Source organism: Lipotes vexillifer, unplaced genomic scaffold (genome assembly GCF_000442215.2).
Source record: "Lipotes vexillifer unplaced genomic scaffold, Lipotes_vexillifer_v1.1 scaffold1233, whole genome shotgun sequence".
Taxonomy (NCBI): Eukaryota; Metazoa; Chordata; class Mammalia; order Artiodactyla; family Lipotidae; genus Lipotes; species Lipotes vexillifer.
In genome coordinates this window covers 50384-69118 of record NW_006782167.1, presented here as the reverse complement: position 1 = coordinate 69118, position 18735 = coordinate 50384, and the positions used below count along the sequence as shown (strand labels likewise).

The window sequence follows — 18735 nt, the reverse complement described above, 5'->3', positions numbered from 1 at the left end:
TAGGGAAAGGCCATTTAGGCATGGATGTTGCTTGGGAGAGATTAGGAGGTCACTGTGTCTTGAGACCAAAACTCTGCTCAATGCTAGAGCTTGAAGATGGAGAAGTCTTTCCTGGAATAGCCTACAGTCTAGGAGGAAGGCAGATAGAATTACAGCCTGACACGGTAAATGCCATAAGGCAGAGGTCACCACTTCCTCAGCTGCTACTGAAAGCTAGAGGTAAGTCATGGAGTGTGGTGGCCACTGCTGTCATCTTTCTTTACTCCCTACACACCTCTGAACACCTCCTATACTGGGCATCCTTCTTTTTCTTTTTTTTTTTTTCTTTTTTTGGGCATCCTTTTTTCTCTCTCTCTCTCTCTCTCTTTTTGGGCATCCTTCTTAACCCACATAATTTCCTCTTTTTCTGCTAACAGGTTGTGTATACCGTTCCTGCCGGTCTGACCCTGCTTGTTGGACTTAACCCTCTTGTCACAGGTATGAACCTTGGATTCTGAATGGAGATACAGCAAATCTGATTTCCTTTCAATGACGAGAGTCTATCTGCCAACCCCCAGGAGAAAACTGGAGCTCTCCATGTCTTTCTTCTCCCTTATGATCATAAGAGGAGGTGAATTCTAATCTAGATCGTCCTCACCCATCTTCAGGAAAACTTGATAAGGCCGTGCCATACTAAGACAGTCTTTATCAATTTGGAACCCAGGATCTCATACTGATGTGGTACAGTAGTTATGCCGTTTAGCCCCTGAGAGAAGGGCTTCAGTCACCACGTTGACTTCTTCGGCCACCAAGCTAATGGAAGATGGGCGGCAATCAAACTGCTCACCTTGTCTCCATACTTAGTGGTGCATCATTGTCTATTATGCATCTACTCTATACAGGTCCTCTCCCAGTACCACTCCCATTAGTCATTTTCTGATTTTGGAATCATTCAACGCCTATGGATCTGAACTGCTGCTTTTGTAGAGAAACTGTCTATAATGTCTATAACAAATCTTTAGATTTTTCACTGATACATGTTGCTCTCCCTAATCTCCTATGTACCATCACAGTAACTCCAGCAATTTCTTGCACACTTTTATATATGTTTCCTCCATCTAGGCTGTAAGCCCCTTGAAAGGATCATGTCTAACCCATCTTTGCCCAAGCCTAGCTTAAACATGGCCAGGAATATGGCAGGTACCTAATGTTTGTTGAGTCAGTGAATGGCTCTAACACAGAGGCTTTATCATATGTTTGTTTTGTAACCTGCTCCTTGGATTCCTGACATGTATATCCCAGGTGAGTACACACATAAAAAATTCACTTAAAATAGCAGTTTGTATTGCCCACAGGCCACCTACTCAGTTAGGGGCACAATGTAGCTGCTTCACCTTTTATGGCCCTAAAAACTCAGTAAACCTTAGTTGGACAGTTTCCTTCTATGAAACAGTGTCTTAGAACAGAAAAAAAAAAATTTTTTTTTACATTGTTTACTAACATTCTCTTATTAATGGGGAATGTTAGTCCAGCAGGTTATTTGTCACTTTCTTTAAATCAGCTTCTACTAGTGGGGCTTGAAAATTCTCAGGGCCTTAGAATAAGGACTAATGATTCCCAGCTGGGTGGGGAAAATTCCCATCCCCCAGATGCTCGGGCTCCTTGTACAAGGCCCCTAGATCTCTGTTTACATCTTCAAGGTGTATCAGTTAGGACTCCATTAGTTGCAAGCAAGGAAAAAAACTCAACTCAAATGGCCTATAAGATGAAGGGAGATGTACTGGGATCCTTTACTGAAAAGGCTGGGATGGTGCTGGCTTCAGGCACTGGTGGCGGCTCAGAACTTAAATTTGTCTGCAGTCTTAGTTCCACATCTACTGCACTTCAGCCCTGGGCTCCACGTGGCCGCCCTGCCACACAAAGGTCACAGCTTCACCATGCTGGCTCCAACAGAATCTAGAAGCCACTTCCCTGATAACAGCTCCACAAAAGCTCAGAATGGAGTTGTTGGCCCTGATTCGTTATCTGTTTATCCTGAGACAAATCACTGTCACTGAGGGGCTGGAATACATTGATTGTCCTCGCTAAGGTCCAGTTGTCTGGGACACATAGACCACGAGTGTGGGAAGGGTGGATCCCCAGAAAAAATAAGGGTCGTCATCATAGGAAGGGGAGATGCTGGACAACCAAAATAATAAAATGTCCGCTTAAATTTATAAGTACTGTTTTAACCTTTTGATTTGAGGGCAAATCGAAACAAAAAACCCCCAGCCTTTTCTGAATGCTTTACTTGAAGGCAGATTATGGCAAAGCAATACAAAGAGACCATTTTTCTCTGGGATGTGATTCCACGATTAACAGCACCAGGATATCTGTTTTTAGGTGACTTTATTTGGAAGAGTGTCTCTGCAATACACATATTCTTCTGTATCGTGTGGGGTGTTGGCTTGGCATACAACCTCTTGCTTCATACAAAACAGAACATCTTGCATGAGGAAGAAGGCAGGTGAGCAGTGATTTTTTGCTCTTTGGAAGGGGTGGGGAAGAACTGAGAAATCTGTTCCTTTACGACACCTTATCTGTGCATGACGATGATTTCATTCCCCCAACACCGTAAGAAGCAGGGAAGATATTATCTCCTCTATAAGCTGAAGAAACTGAGGAAATGATAGGGCCAGGATTCAAAGCCAGCACTGCCTACCAAACCTGTGATCACTGCTACACGTTGCATTATATTATCGTCGGGCAGTTGGACCCTGACCCCCTTGTAACGAGCAAGGATCACATACAGTAACATTCAGTCCGGTCTAATGAGGTGAAAACTCCATCAGCCTTCGGATTCAGTCCTGGTTCAAGCCAGAATCTTATTTACGCGTGTGATCAGCCCCATCAGAGGTCAACCTCTGCCAGCCGTGCCCTTATATATCTCACGTCCTCTCCTTTTGTCACCACCATTGGCTCTTGTTTTATCACCTCCTCCTTTGCTTCCTCCCACCCTTGACTCCCTGGTCTCACGAACAGCCCCCTCCTTTCCTTTCTATCCCACTGGTAACATCTGCCAACACCAAAGTTGAGAGACCTGTAGCTTAAGTCCCACTGGTGAGGTGCTGCTACATTACAGGCCCTAATCTTTGGAAAACTAGATCAGGTTGGGTCAGTTGATGGGAATGCGGACCAAATGGTTTCAATCACCTCCACCAACCTGAAGCCCATGAGGCGCAGTGAAATCAAAGTGGGGGCTTCTGGTGGTATTTGGCCAAATACTATTATTTGCTACGCTATGTAAAAGATACCACCTTTTAACACATATTTCTAGAAGCATATGCCCACCCCAAAATCATTAGACTCACACTACAAGTCATTCCACTCCACTAAGACGTGACCCAATCTCCTGCAATCTGTGCTTAAATGACTGATTTGAGCTCAACCTGCCTGACAGTGACCCCTCTAAAACAATGTGAAAAGAGTGCCTGATCAAATCTGGGATTGTCTTCTTGGTTGTGGTATTCCTCCCCATGACGTGAAGTAAGTGATTTATATATGTTTTTGTTTGTTTTTTGTTGTTGTTTCTCTGTTCACCTATAAACTGGGGAACAGTCATGAAGTTCTTACCTGCCTCATAAGATGAAATTTATTTTCATATAGGGCTTTAAAAGATCTGAAAAAAGTAATTTATGAGTCATGGTTAGACTTGAAAATATTTTGTAGATGCTATACATCTTGGAGGAAGTCATCAGACAATCAGCAGAATCAGGTGTCAGGGAGAAAATGACACTTCGCAGCCACTTCAAAATATGAAATCTATGCTATTTTATAGGGAGCTCTTTGGTCTGGTGATTATCACAGCATGGCTGAGCCTGTGCCACAGCTCATCAAAGTAAGTTTTCAACTCAACTGTTAAAATCAGATGCGTTTAAGGTTGGTCAGATCAAGTAGGTACGTGAGAATATTGACACAACTGTAAACAGGAATCTTCTGAGAGAAATCTTTGCTTTTCACAAGGGAAGCTAACAAGAGTCGGTTCAGTGTTTCATGATCATTCATACTTTTATGAATACCACAGTTTCCTGTGTCATCACAGGTAGTTGCCAGTCTATTCTCCAGAGAGAAGGAAAGTGATCTCAAAAGGATGCTTGGATATTTAGGGAAAAGTGAATAGCAAACAAAATATATAAAACTGTGGGTACATGTAAGTGAATATTAACTTTATAAAACAATAATAGAAAAATAAAAAATACATGACAACTGTAGGATATAAGCTGGAAGGGGATAAATGGAGCTAAAGTGTTCTAAGGCCCTTGAATTATCTGGGAAGGGTAAAAGTATCAATTTATATTAGATTTTGATAAGTCAAGGATTCATGTGGTAATCCCTAGGGTAACCACTGAAAGAAAAGGAGTACAGAAGGCAGGAAAGGAGGAGAGAAAAAGAACAGATGGGAAAAATAAGAAGCAGATGTTAAGACAGAGAATTAAACTCAAATATATGAGAAACTACATTAAATGTAATTGTTCCAAATATTCCAATAAAGGTTTTCAAAATGGATAAAAGATTAAAAACTAAACACTGCTTACAAAAGAGAACACAAATATACAGAAACAGAAACACTGAAAGTCAAAAGACGGAAAGAACATACTATACAAACACCAACAAAACGGAAGCCAGTATAGACAGTTTAATTTTAAAAAGCAGATTTTAAGGTCAGCATTAGAAAAAAGGAGGACTTTTTTGGCAATTCAAAAAACATTCTGCTTTAATTTTTTATTTTGAAATATTCAAACACATTCAAAAGCAGAGAGACTAATATAATGAATCAGACGTACTCATCACCCAGCTCCAACAACTATCATTATACATCCAATCTTGTATCATCTGTCACTGCCCTGATTATTCTGAAATAAATCTCAAACAACATGCTGTTTTATGTTTTATATATTTCAGTATGTCTCTCTAAAAGATAAGCACTTAAAAAATAACCACTCTACCATCATCACACACACAAAAATAAAACAGTAATTCCTCAGTATTGGGAGTTTTCCAGCCAATGTTTATATTTTCACAATTGTATTATAAATGCTGGTTCCTCTGTGCTTCACGTTTCCTGTAAATTGGTGGCAAGATCTAGAAACTTGGCCAGATTCCGGTCGCCTTGTCCTCCTCCTCCTCCTTCTTACCATCATCGTCACTAAGCAAGACCACTTCACGGGTGGTGTTATGTACTTCCATCATAATGTGCATAACACCTAGCTGTCTCTCTGTAATGTTAATATAAAATCTTTGATGATCACTGCCTAAATCCACTAATTCATTTGAGTTGCAAAATGGTCATAATCTAAGTATACCACTCCTTGATTATTATCTGGAAAAGTTCCACTTATCAATTCTTGGACTACTCAGACGCAGATCATAAGAGGAAAAGGAGTTGACTCTCTTAATTTACCAGTTTTCAGAATAATGAGTTTTTCTTGCCTGGGCACCTTCCAAAAGTGACCGATGCGTTTTGTTTTTTTTAATAATACCATTATAAAGTCATGGATTTCAAGATATTTGATGTTTCTCAGTCCATGGCAGTTGCTTAAACTGTCTCATCTTTGACCAGGGGCACTTACTCAGGTTGGCACCAGAACTCTGTTTGACACGACCCTAGTAAACGTTGATTGCTTCCTTGCTTTCTGGTATGACAAAATGTTCCAAGCTAAGATTGTACATTTTATGCCCCAGACCTGGAATCAACCATTTTTCCAAAAAGCCCTCATTACTTTCAGTAGGTAATAATGGTATTTAGAGGTCACATTCTGGGCACAGATGGTGCTCACTGCTGCTGGGTTGAGTTGGGTTCTTTTAGCGGGCAGAACTAGGAAAATTCACATATATGTGCATAGGTATGTATATATATGTATGTGTGTCATAAATATATATGTATACATATGTATATGTGTGTATATTACATATATAAAGAGGTATATATATATATAGGTTTTTTTTTACATATATAGTTAAAGATAAAATCCCTTATGAGTTCATATCGATCCTAGAATTCAAATTCAGGAACACAAGTTTTCATCTGACCTTATCAGCAATCTTAAATCTGTATTTACTTTTAATCATGTCAAAAAATCTCTAGTCTCAGTGACCTCAACATAACTCATCTGACTCATCCCACAATACAAACACAATCTCAGAATAACAATATAATTACTGAAAATAGGTATTTTGTGTTGCTGTTTCTAGGGAACATCTCTCTAAGGGGTATACATTCAAATTACTTGGAATAGTAACTCTGTGTGCTAATCCCACCAAGTGAATAGAGAGTTAAGTTCATTTATTTCATTTGACTTTCAATTTCTAGGGATACTTTATTAAAAATATATTAATTTTGTTTTATAATTATATAAAACATCTACGTGGTTCCAAAGTCAAATCTACAAGACAGAGTACATTCAAAGAACTCTAACTTCTCTATCCCCCAACCCTATGTCCTCCCTTTCTCTATAGGTGAAACTTTTTTCAACTTTATGGTTCATCCTTCCATGGTTTCTTTTTCTTTTTTTCTTTTTTTTTTTTTTGCGGTACGTGGGCCTCTCACTGTTGCAGCCTCTCCCGTTGCGGAGCACAGACTCCGGACGCACAGGCTCAGCGGCCATGGCTCACGGGCCCAGCCGCTCCGCGGCACGCAGGATCCTCCCGGACCGGGGCACGCACCCGCGTCCCCTGCATCAGCAGGCGGACTCTCAACCACTGCACCGCTAGGGAAGCCCCGTTCCATGGTTTCTTAATGGAGCAAATATGTACATTCATTGGTATTCCTGCTTGTCTTAGATAAGTGGTAGCATATTATACAAAATTGTATTCTTGATTTCCCCTTACTAGATCCTGGAGATCACCCTGTAGTATATAAAGACTTTCCTTATTCTGCTGATAGGTCCACAGTATATTCATCCAGTCCTCTACTGTTCAGGTTGTATCCAATCTTTTGCGATTCAAAATAGTGCCAACAAAGTGTATTGTCAAATTTTTGAATTTTTACTAATTGGATAGTTGAGAAATGGGTAGTTTTCATTTGTATTTCTCTTATTAGGAGCAAAGGTAAGCATATTTTCATATGATTAAGAGCCATTTGCTTTTTTTTTTTCTATAAATATTGGTTCATCTCTGAGAGTATAGGTTTAACCAATTTCTAAGGTTGTTGGTCTTCTCTACTTTTAGAAGCTCTTTACATACTAGGGCCATTAACCCTCTGTCTGTGGTATAAGCTGAAAAATTTATTTTTCAGTTTCTTATTGTCCTTTTACTTTGCTTATGCAAAGTACACTTTGCCATGAAAAAAAAGCTTTTTTTAATGTGACCAAATTTATCGGTCCATTCCCTTATTGCTTCTGGATCTTGAGTCATAGTTAGGAAAACTTTCCTTCCTCTCAGATTGTAAGTAACTTACCTAAGTTTTCTTCTAATACATGTATGGTTTCATTTTTACATTTAAATCTTTGACCGATTGAGAGTTTATCCTAGTGTTAACAGCAAAAAGAACGGATCCAATATTATCTTTTTCCTTTTTGGGTCTCTGGTGATCTCGACACCACTTATTAAAAAGCATACATAACTAATAAAATAGCCTCAAAATAGATAAAATAAAAATGGACAGAACGAAAAAGAAAAACTAAAAAATTTACAGTCATTTTGGGAGACTTTAATATACTTCTTTCAGTTACTAATAGAACAAGAAGATTTTAAAAATCAATAAAGATATAGAAAATTTGAGCTACACAATAAGAAACTTGACCTAAAGGACATATATAGAATACCAGCACCAAGAATGGCAGATTTCACATTTTTTTTCGAGTAAACGTTGAACATTTGCAAAAAGACTTTATGTTGAGCCATGAAATAAGTTCCAACAAATTTCAAAGAACTGGAATCTTATGGAGTATGTTCTTTGACCACAGTGCAATTAAGCTAGAAATCATTAACAAAAATAATAATTAGACAGCCACTTATGTTTGGAAATTAGGAAATATATTTCCAAATAACATTTGGAACACATCACAATGAAAATTAGAAAATATTTTCAACTGAATGATAAGGAGACGACTACATATTAAAATTTGTGGGATGTGGCTAAAAAGCAGGCTTAGAGGGAAATTTATAGCATTAAATACATATATTAAAACAAAACAAAAACTAGGCAGGCCGAAAGGCAATGAGCTAAGCTTCAAAGAAGTTAGGAACTCTCCAGTTCAAGAAGTTAGTAAAAGAACAGTAAATTAAGCCCAAGGAAACAAGAAAATAAATATAAAAGCAGAAACCAATGAAATGAAAAAATCAACATTAAAAAATAAAGGAGTAAGAGGGCCAAATATTCATTCTCTGAAATGATAAATAACACTGATGAACCCTGGCAAGACTAAAAAAGGAAAAATAATTAGAGTGAGAGCAAGGAAAGGAAGGCACAAAAATAACTAATCTCGGATGAAAAAGACCAAGATATTTACCCATGTAACAGACACTGCAAAAATCGTAAGAGGATATTATGAACAACTTTTCCCCAATAAATTTGAAAATGTAGATGAAATGGACAAATTCCTTGAAAGATACAATTTACCAGAACTGACACAAGAAGAAATACTCAGAACAGTCTCATAACTATTAAAGAAACTGAGGACATAATATAAACTTTTCCTGAAAGAAAACTCTAGACCAAATGGCATAACTGCAGAATTCTACCTAACATTTAAGGAAGGAATAATGCCAACCTTCAACAGACTCTTCCAGAGAACAGAAAAAGAAGAAACATTTTCCAATTTCTTTTATGAGGGCAGAAAAATCTGGACACCAAAAGTTGACAAGAACATTACCCCACCCCCCAACCAAAAAAAAAAAAAAACAACGAAAGAAAAAAGAAATTACACAGCAATCTCACTCATGACCACAGATGGAAAAACCCTAAACAAAATATTAGCAAAAAATAAAAAAACAAAAACATTAGCAAATCAGTCCTGCAATTCATGACCCAGCCACCCAGTTGTGTTTATTCTAGGAATACAGTTAGTTTAACATTTGAAAACCAACCAGTGTTTTTCACTACATTAACAGAATGAAAGAAAATAAACTATCTTCTCAGCCTATACAAAAAGAGCATTTGATAAAATTCAACATCCATTCATGATAAAAGCTCATAAAAATTGACTTAGAAAGGAACTTACCCTGTTAAAGGGTATCTATACCACAGCATGATACTTAATGGTGAACAGCTGAAAACTTTTCCTCTGAGATCAGGAATGAGACGTAGCCACTGTTGCCACTGGTTCTACTCAACACTGTTCTATCTCTCGTCCTATAGCCAGTACAGTAAGGCGAGAAAAAGAAAGAAAAGCCCCCAAGGACTGGAAAGGCAAAATTAAATGTTCCTTATTCACAGATGACAAAATCACATATGTAGAAAATTTCTAAACATCTAAAAAGTTATTCAAATAAGCGAGTTTAGCATGATGGCTGGATACTAGGTCAATATACTAAAATCAACTATTTTTATCAGCAAGCAACAGAAAATGATAAAAACAAAAAGTTACCATTTATAGCATCAAAAAATCAACTCCCCAGGAATAAATCTAGCAGAGATGTGCAAAATCTCTGCATACAAAACTATAAAAACTGTAAAACATTATGGGAGAAATTAAAGACCTCAATATTAAAATAAAGAACACCTAAATAATTATCCTATGGCAGTATAAGATAAACCCATACTGGAAAAATAAATGAATGAAACAATAGAACCTAGAAACAGATCTATCTATCTATATCTATATCTATATCTATATCTATCTATCTATATGTGTGTGTGTGTGTGTGTGTGTGTGTGTGTGTGTGTGTGTGTATGTATATGGCCTTTACTTAGGACAATGGTGGCACTCCGGGGTAGCAAAGGAAGGCAATCTTTTCAATAAATAGTGCTGGAGCAATTGAATATCCATATGGAAAAAAGTGAAACAACCCCTACACCTTAAAACTTTCATAAAAATCAATTCTAGGTGGATTATAGATCTAATGTGAAAAGCAAAACAATAAAACTTTTAGAGAAGATAATCTAGTATCCTTAAGACCTTGGGGAAGAAAAGTTTTCTTAAACAGGACACAAAAATCATTATGTAAAGATCCACTTTAACATTATCAATGACCTTCAACTGAGGTCGCTGAAATGCAGAATTATATTTCTTATATAATTCTTATATGAAATATAAGAATTATATTTCAATTTAAAAAATTAAAAAGACCGTACAAAAATGTAATGATGTGTTTTAGTAAAATCAATCTTCATATTCATTACCAAAGCAATTCATAATTTTTATTGGATTGTTATTTATAATAATTTTTGTGTGTCTTTATAGGAACCCAGTTGGTGGAAGAATTCAGTTGGCTATTGCTATCATAGTTGCTCTTTTCCCATTGATCTCATGGGTCTATGTATATATAAACAAAGAGATGCGGTCCTCCTGGCCAACTCATTGCAAGACAGTAATTTAAATGAAGAATCCTGTTCTTAAAATGAGAGTTTACAATTTTTTGTAAACATGATTGTAACATGCCAGTTTCCTAGGAATTTATTTCAGGTAATTTGAGTTAATACTAGAGATGATTTTTTTTAAAAATCCTAAGTTAGGCTGCCTACAACACAGGACCGGAAGGGACTAGTAAGAGGAGGAGTCTGACATTCTGTTGTGTCACAGTGTAGTGGAAAAGGCAAAACAAAAGTTCAGAAATATAAATTCTAACTCAGCTACGTCACTATCCATGTGACTTGGGCAAATGTGTAAACCTCCCGTGGATAATTCTTTATCTATAAAATAGGGTTACTACCAGACCTCCTACTTATTTATATAGTTGCAAGGTTTATAACCGAGATAATATGAGAGCATTCAAAATATAAAGAGCTGACAAAGGGCTGCGCCTGATAACATAGAGGGAAGCAGCGTTTGGGTAATGATAGAAAGAGTTCAGGAGAGGGCTGTACCCCTGAACTAACCTCAGTATACTGAACTGGTACAGCGCCGTGAATTAAATGAGGACTCCAGATGAGCCAATTGAACAAGCATGTCTTGGAAAGAAAGTTAGCTAGAATAAAGGAATGTGGGACCAAAAAGAAGGAGAGAGAGAATATTAATTACATTTTAAATGAAAAATAAGACCAAAAATCTAGACACATATTTTAATGTCAAAAGTAGCCCTGGAGAGAAGATCATTTCAGAGCTGTACAGTCTGGTGGCCACTAGCTGCATGTTGTATTGAGCGCTTGAAATGGGCACTGAAGAAGTTTGAATTTTTTCATTTTTATTTAAAAACATCAATTCAGTTACGAGAAAACTTATAAGTGTGTTTGGAACACTCGTTTCAAGTATGTTTGGAACAACTTGGATATGCGAACCTACTTCTTCAGCTGCAAATTTTATATCTAAATACGGACCAAGTATTTCCAATGAAAATTTAGTGTCCAAATGGACGGATTACAAGTATAAAATATACACTAGATTTTACAGACTTAGTATAAAAAAGAATGTAAAGTATTTTTATATTGATTACATGTTAAAATAATATGTTAGATGTATTGGGGTAAATAAAATACATAATTAAAATTAATTTTATCTATTTCTATTTGCTTTTTAAAATGTGACTGCTAAAATATTTCAAATTACTTATGTGGCTCACATTACATTTCTGTTGGTCAGTGCTGTCTTAGAGCATCTGGACGGCAACTCTTTTACATATGCTAGCATCAAACTCCATAGTGGAGACAGTTTCATGAGATTTAGGAAATATCTGACTCAAAAAGTATTAGTAGAGTGAAAATGAGTCTGGTAGTTTGCCTATTTTTATAGCCTTTGATATGATATTAAGTATTTTATAAATATTTGTTAAAGGAGATAGGCATGTTTTTTGTTTTACATATGGCCACTGGATAGTCAGAAATTCTCTATCAAGATTTAGAGGGTAAAGGAAAAACAATCTAGTTGATATTAAAGCAATTAAAGTAAAATTTATTTTAAGGGTCAGTGAAATACAAATAAAGGATTTCAGTTTTCTGGTATATTTATGGTTTTTATACCTCCGTTAGTATAACTATTAGTCAGACATGAAGAAACAGATTTATTTCCAAATTCTATATAGGACCTACCCATCCTCCAAGTAATGCCTGATTCTGTGCTTAAAAGACTGTAATGTTTCAATTTTTTTTTTTAAGTAATGTCCAAAATACACTTTCATCATATTTGCATCTCCCATATAACACTGAATTTTGTGAATATACACAGTTCCTCTCATATGTCCAGAAGCACGTAAAAGGCAGTAACTTGGTAAAGTACTGCCTTTTGAAGAGTATTACTGAAATTGCTTTTCAACTCTATTTTTCAATTGAATTTAAGTATTATTAGTAAGTTTAATAGTTCTATTGTCAAAATCTCTGTCCTCCCACCCTCACAATCTTTTCTCTCCCCATTGTCATTCTCCTATATCAGCCTCTCATTATCCACTGCCTGGAATTGACACAAATTTCCTCACACATTCCCCAGCTCACACACCGGAGGGTTCCTCCCTGCCTGACAAGTTTAGTTCTAACTCTGGCTCGTCACTCAGGCTCTTCACCACGTAGCCCTAGCTTGTCCTTTCCTGCTTTACCGCCTGCCATCCCCCAGCGCCGTTTGGTGAATCCTCATAGCATTACTTGCAGTTCCTGAACTCAGCATATCCTGTGATGCTACGCTGTTCTGTCTACATGAAATGCACCCGCACACCTATTTAAACCATTTTTCTTCCTTCTTCAAGTCATCCCTATTCCCTTCAAACAAAAATAAATCCCTCCTCCATGTTGCCACTGTCCTTTCTTCATACGTTTGTATGCAGGGTTGTTTCTCTCTCTCACTTGTGGAAAGTCAGTGAAGGCAGGGAGCGCATTATAGTCACGTCAGTAGGCTGAATAATGACCCTCAAAGGTATCCAGGTCCTAATCCCCAGAACCTTTGAATGTTACCTTATATCAGAAAATAGACTTCCCAGATGTGATTAAGGATCTTGAGATGGGAAGATTATCCTGGATTATCTGGGTGGGCCCTCAATGTAATTACAATATAAGAGGGAGGCGCAGGGATATTTCACTACAGACGGAAGGGGAGAAAGGCATTCTGACAACAAAGCAGCAAGAGACTGGAAAAAGCTGCATTGCTAGCTTTGCAGATGGAGGAAGGGGCCATAAGCCAAGACATGCAAGAGATGCAGCTCTAGAAGCTGGAAAAGGCAAGGAAACCCGATTCTGCCTCCGAGAGAGCATGGCCCTGATAACACCTTGATCTCAGCCCAGTGAAGACGATTTAAGACTTATGACCTCCAGAACTGTAAGAGAACAAATATATGTTGTTTAAGCCACGAAGTTTGTGGTAATTTGTTACAGCAGCCAGCGGAAACTGATATGCCTCTGTAGCCCCACAATGCTTCGGTACTCAGCAGACACACTTACGTTGACTAGTACTGGTCTTTTGTCTTCCTGTTTTTCAGGCCCTGAATCAAACTTTTTCTACAGTCCCCATTTGCCACTGAGTAAGTGTTTCTGCAAATAAGTCTTAGAATATATGACAGCTCAGTTAAACATGCCCCGTTTGTCTATAAAGGGAGTCAAGGGTAAATTCATTTACCTACGATAGTCTCCTATAGCACCAGCTGGGGGCCCAAACAGACATGCTGGCAGGCACACAGCTGCACTGGCACTTGGTCCTGATTTGGCTGAACTCACAAGAGGTTCACAAGGGAGACCACACATTCACCTGTGTGAATGCGGGTGCTATTCGTTCACCTGTGAAGTAACTGGTGATGTTTTTGGCTTACGAAACAGGAGTATAAACCTATAAAAGTACAAATATGATGGGTACTCTGAGCAAAAAATGTCTAAAGCTCATTCACACGACTGGGTAAACGGAAAAACTTTACCTGAGCTTATTTTATTTCTTTTTTATTATGAATTTTAACTTACATAGCTAATACAGTGAATGAATACATTCTCCTTGTAAAAAGTAAAAAAACCTCAGGTAAGGCTGAATAGAGTCTGTTTGGAGGACTGTATCCCCCCCCCACCTCAGTCTCCTCCCTGGTTTATTCATGCTACTTTCATTCATTTCCTTTCCAATTTTCAACACGGGATATATTATCCAAAAATGACATTTCAGAATATCTTATGAGCTAACACACATTGAAGTCAGTTATGGCTATTTGTTATGCAAACAGAATACTAAACAATGAGACTCAGGATGTGGGGAGAGGAAGGCGGAACAAACCCACAAAGCCAAGTCAGTCTCTTTCTATAAAAGTAAACAAATAAAATCACACTAAAAATGGAAAGCTTTTTCCTTCTTGTAATTCATAATTCTGTCTGGAACTCTGCCCCTCCCTTTCAGCACCATTTTGTCAGGATAGACATGAACTGTGCCAAAGGCCTGGCTGTCTGGAGCCGTTTCAATAACCCCTTCTATGTTGACGTGGTGCACACCAAAAGGATCCTCAGAGTAGCCACCATCGTGAGTGTGACCGGCGAAGAAACACACCACACACTTGTGAGACCAAATGACTGCCAGGGCGTCTCTGTAATTCCAGGCCAGGCACACACTGTCAGAGGCCTCGGGATAAATGGGAAGATGGCCTGTTAGTTAAAGAGAAGAAGAGTTATGAGCCAATTAAGAAATTCCTCTTTCACCAAAAAAAGGCTAAAAACTAGTACTCAGGATAAAGAAAATGTGTATTGCTACTCACATGGACCAAGACCAGAGAGAATCCACATACATGAAAAACTAGATAATCTAGAGCCACGTTTCTGGAGCATAAAGAAGGGCGAGACAGTTTGCATCCAAGGGGAGAGAGGCTGCTGTATATGCAGAAACCCTGAGATCTATGGCCTACAAAGTCTCAAGATGCACAAACACCACCACGGGAGACTGAGGGCATCCTGGTCAGGGCGGTCCGTAAAGGCAGCCAGAGATCAGGCAGATGCTGCACTGGAATCCAGTCTCACTGATTTCCCTAAGATGTATGAGTGTTACACACACAGAAAGAGCTACTCCCAAGTAAAAGAACAGTTTAGGGATGGGCCAATGGATTTTATATATATATATATATATATATATATATAATTTATCTGGGCTTCCCTTCCTCTAGTTTTGGATGGCCTCTTGCTCAGATGACAAACCTGCACATTCATCCTCTAACTTTGTAATCACTATATATATATATATATATATATATATATATATGTCATTTATATAAACACTCAATGGTTTATAAAGAACTGACTTATGCTACTTGAAATACCTCCATGAGATCAAGGTGGCCATAGCCATTTTACAGATGAGAAAACTAAGTTAAAGCAGGGAACATTCATACTAGCTTCCACCGGAGATACAGCCGAGAGAATTTCAAATTCTTGATCTCAAGGCACCTACGAGGCCACATCAACATCAGGCCACGGTTTCACTCCAACGTACAGGTACAACAGCTCACTGGTCTTTGATTCTTCCCATTAAATCATTTTCCTTTTTTCTCTATTACTGTTTATTTTTATCCTGAAATTTTATTCTGCTTAATATCTATTAGTTTATAATACAAGTAAAAAAAGGGGAGGTAACAGAGCGCGTGCGCGTGCGCACACACACACACACACACACACACACACACACACACACACACTCTTCAAGCTGTGATAAGGGCTGAGAGTCCCAGGAGGCTGTGTGACTTTGTAGACCCAGATGCCATGCTGGACTCATCAGACACGATTAGTCGCTCCCTTCTCTTTGAAATGCTTGGCTTCCAGAACACCGCTGTCCCCCTAGTTTTCTCCCAACCTCAACGGCTTCTGACCCTCACTCTGCTGCTTCCTCACTTCCCTAGTGTCCTGTCAGGAGTGCCCGAAGCCTTGGTCCTCAGGCTTCACTACTCCGTCTATACCTAATGGCTTGGTGATCTCTTAGTAATTTACAGTTTTAAATACTATCTGTATTCTTTCAACTTCCACATTTATATATCTGGCCCAAACTTCTATTCTGAATTTCGGACTCATATGTCCCTACTGCTTACTCAGTATCTCTCCTAATGTCTAATAGGCATCTGCAACTTAATATTTTCAAACCTGAACTCCTGAACTCTTCACCCCAAACCCCTCCTAGTGCAGTGTTCCATATCTCAGCTAATAGCGATTCTATCCTTCCAACTGCATGGCCAAAACCTGAGTAGGCCAAATACTTCCGAGAAGCCAAAATGAAAGTGGAGAAGCAAACAGAAACAAAAGAAAATGTCTATTAGCCATTTTAAACTTTGCTAAAGAGAACCCGAGGCACTCAGTTGTTCATCCAGTGTCTGAGCTTAGAGCAAAATGGAAGAAATGTACGAGATGCTAACGCAGACAGGTGCACTGACAGAACTGCAAAGAAACGGGAAGAATACGGTACGGAGGAAGACGACGACGAAAGGGGCCTCCAGTCTCAGGAGCTCTATGACTTGACCTACGTAGTTTAATCTCTTTGGCTTCAGTTTCCTCATCTTTAAAATTAAAAGGTTTGACTATATGATCTCGAGGTCCCTTTTAGCTTCAGTATTCTCTACAATAACAGGTACATTACGGCAGTGAAAACTAAAAAGCAGAGACAAGTAGTATCCCATTTTGGAAACCACTTATTACAAAGCCAAACAGTGTCACATCACGCCTATAACCCCTGAGGGCACCTTATAATTTTCTAAGCCTTGAATGACATTTGATATTCTAGAAATACCCCTACTCCATCTCATATCTTTACCACATCAGTGAAAGACAAATAAGTAAAAACTGATTAACAGAAATATAATGGTTTTCTTTTGGCCACACCGAGCGGCTTGCAGGACCTTACTTCTCCCACCAGGGATCGAACCCGGGCCTCGGCAGTGAAAGCGCCGAGTCCTAATCGCTGGACGGCCAGGGAATTCCCTGAAATATAATTTTATATTACCAACTATCTGAAGAGCCTGTCATTTTCAAAGGGATCTCACGTTCATAAGTTCATTTGATACAATACTGAGAAACTGCACTTTGCACATTCAACATCTGTCCAGAGTCACACAGGTCATAGCAACAAGAGCCAGAAAGGCATGCCGTCCCTGTGACCCTCAGTACCATATTCTCATCCATCAGGCCACATCGATTTTAACCGAGAGAACTAATCTCAGCCCCCAAACCAAGTAGACCAGCCATACTGCAAATCCAGATTCAGTTCGTGTGTGTGTGTGTGTGTGTGTGTGTGTGTGTGTGTATACGCACACACGCTCACATACACACACGTCTATTTTAAGCACCTCCAGGTTCCTATAACCTCTAATGTCAGTATGTCTGTGAAAAATAATTCTAAACGAAAACAACACATTTCCTTGCAATCATATGGTGGACACAGTTACAGACCTGCCAGATGAGCCTCTCACACTCGTCCCGTGACACCAGCTTTGCTTTCACCTCGTCAGCAGAGGTCACTGCACTCACAGGTAGGCCTCCTGAGGCTGGGATTTGGTCTGGGGCCTGGATGAAGTTTTTCACTTATATGTATTACTACACAAATTGAACCCATTTGGGGAAATACTACTTTTAAACTTAAAGGGCCAACTCACAGGCTCTAATATATGGCAAGACGTTTTATTTTACAATTCTTTCCTGACTCAAGCTTAAATGTTAATTTTACATTCAGATTGTTTCTCAATAAAAAATTTCAAACTAAGCTTTCATTTTATAAAAATATCACAATATTAAATATTGTTAGTATGTTTTAAAACCTAACTAGACCCATTCTCTAAAATGCCAGTGTAATCAAATCATTTAAATACTTACTCACAATCACCACCTTTTCTTGGTTTTTGTCAGAGAATGTAAGAACTTCATTCAGCCAGTTCAGCTGTTCTTGGCTGAATCCTCCATTAAACTGGACAAACTGGGGCTCAGCAAGTCCTGAAACGAATTTAGTCATTTAGACCCATAAAATGTCGATTTTCCCTCATTTGGGCATTCAAACTTAGCTAACATGCGGACACTTGTACTTTTCTTTAGGAACATTTGGCGGCAATTGACTTAAAATAGGAAACCATAACAATTTAGAGCAATGTAAATCACACTGTATCTTACGCCTAATCTCAATTCTCCTCTGCTTACTTCCCCAGCCTCCCGTTACACTGAATATACAACACACTGTTTTCTATGTCCACTGAGCCACTGTAGAATCCCTTTCACCCCATGGGCCCTTCTGTGCTCTTCAGTAACAGTGCCTTACACTGCTTTGCGCCTATGCACTGGTTTTTGTCTTGAGTGCTCTGCCCCACCCGCTCTTCCCAAGGATGACTCCTTCACATCACTTAGCTGAAATGCTTTTCTCCTTAGAGAGGCTATTTCTGGCCACCTGACTAAAATGGTACCCCTAGTCGTTTTCTATAATATTATACTTTCTTTTCTTGGTGGCACTGATCACTTATTTCTGTTGCATTTATTATCTGTCCCGTCCACTTTCCTCTTGTTTCCTCTACTCCATCCATAAAAAAGTGGGACTGTCAGTATTGCCTACGCCTGTGAACAGCTGCCCTAGAAAAAGTACCCGGCCAGAACATCAGGCACTCAGATATCTGTTAAATAAATGAATCTTGAACCAAATGCCACCAATCCATGTGCCATGAGGCATGTGAGAAATCCAGACCCTGAACAACAGGACAATATACTTTTACCTTAAT

General features: G+C 38.6%; 2 protein-coding genes across 3 annotated transcripts in view; one reads left to right on the top strand and one right to left on the bottom strand.

The window, feature by feature from the left end:
• The window catches only part of TMEM220 (transmembrane protein 220), a 14977-nt gene extending 4480 nt beyond the window's left edge, over window positions 1-10497 (top strand). Inside the window, exons 3-6 of the mRNA XM_007455003.1 lie at window positions 417-477; window positions 2362-2485; window positions 3797-3856; window positions 10362-10497. Coding sequence (XP_007455065.1) covers window positions 417-477; window positions 2362-2485; window positions 3797-3856; window positions 10362-10497 — 381 coding nt within the window. The remainder of the gene's footprint in view (window positions 1-416; window positions 478-2361; window positions 2486-3796; window positions 3857-10361) is intronic.
• Window positions 10498-13945: 3448 nt separating this feature from the next.
• Window positions 13946-18735, bottom strand: part of ADPRM (ADP-ribose/CDP-alcohol diphosphatase, manganese dependent) — a 14055-nt gene continuing 9265 nt past the window's right edge. Inside the window, exons 3-4 of one of the 2 annotated variants that reach the window (XM_007455002.1) lie at window positions 17849-17965; window positions 13946-14650 (exon numbers count right to left, since the gene is read on the bottom strand). In XM_007455002.1, the coding sequence (XP_007455064.1) occupies window positions 14340-14650; window positions 17849-17965 (428 nt within the window). In that variant the 3' untranslated portion in view covers window positions 13946-14339. The remainder of the gene's footprint in view (window positions 14651-17848; window positions 17966-18735) is intronic. The other variant, XM_007455001.1, reaches the window with a different exon arrangement.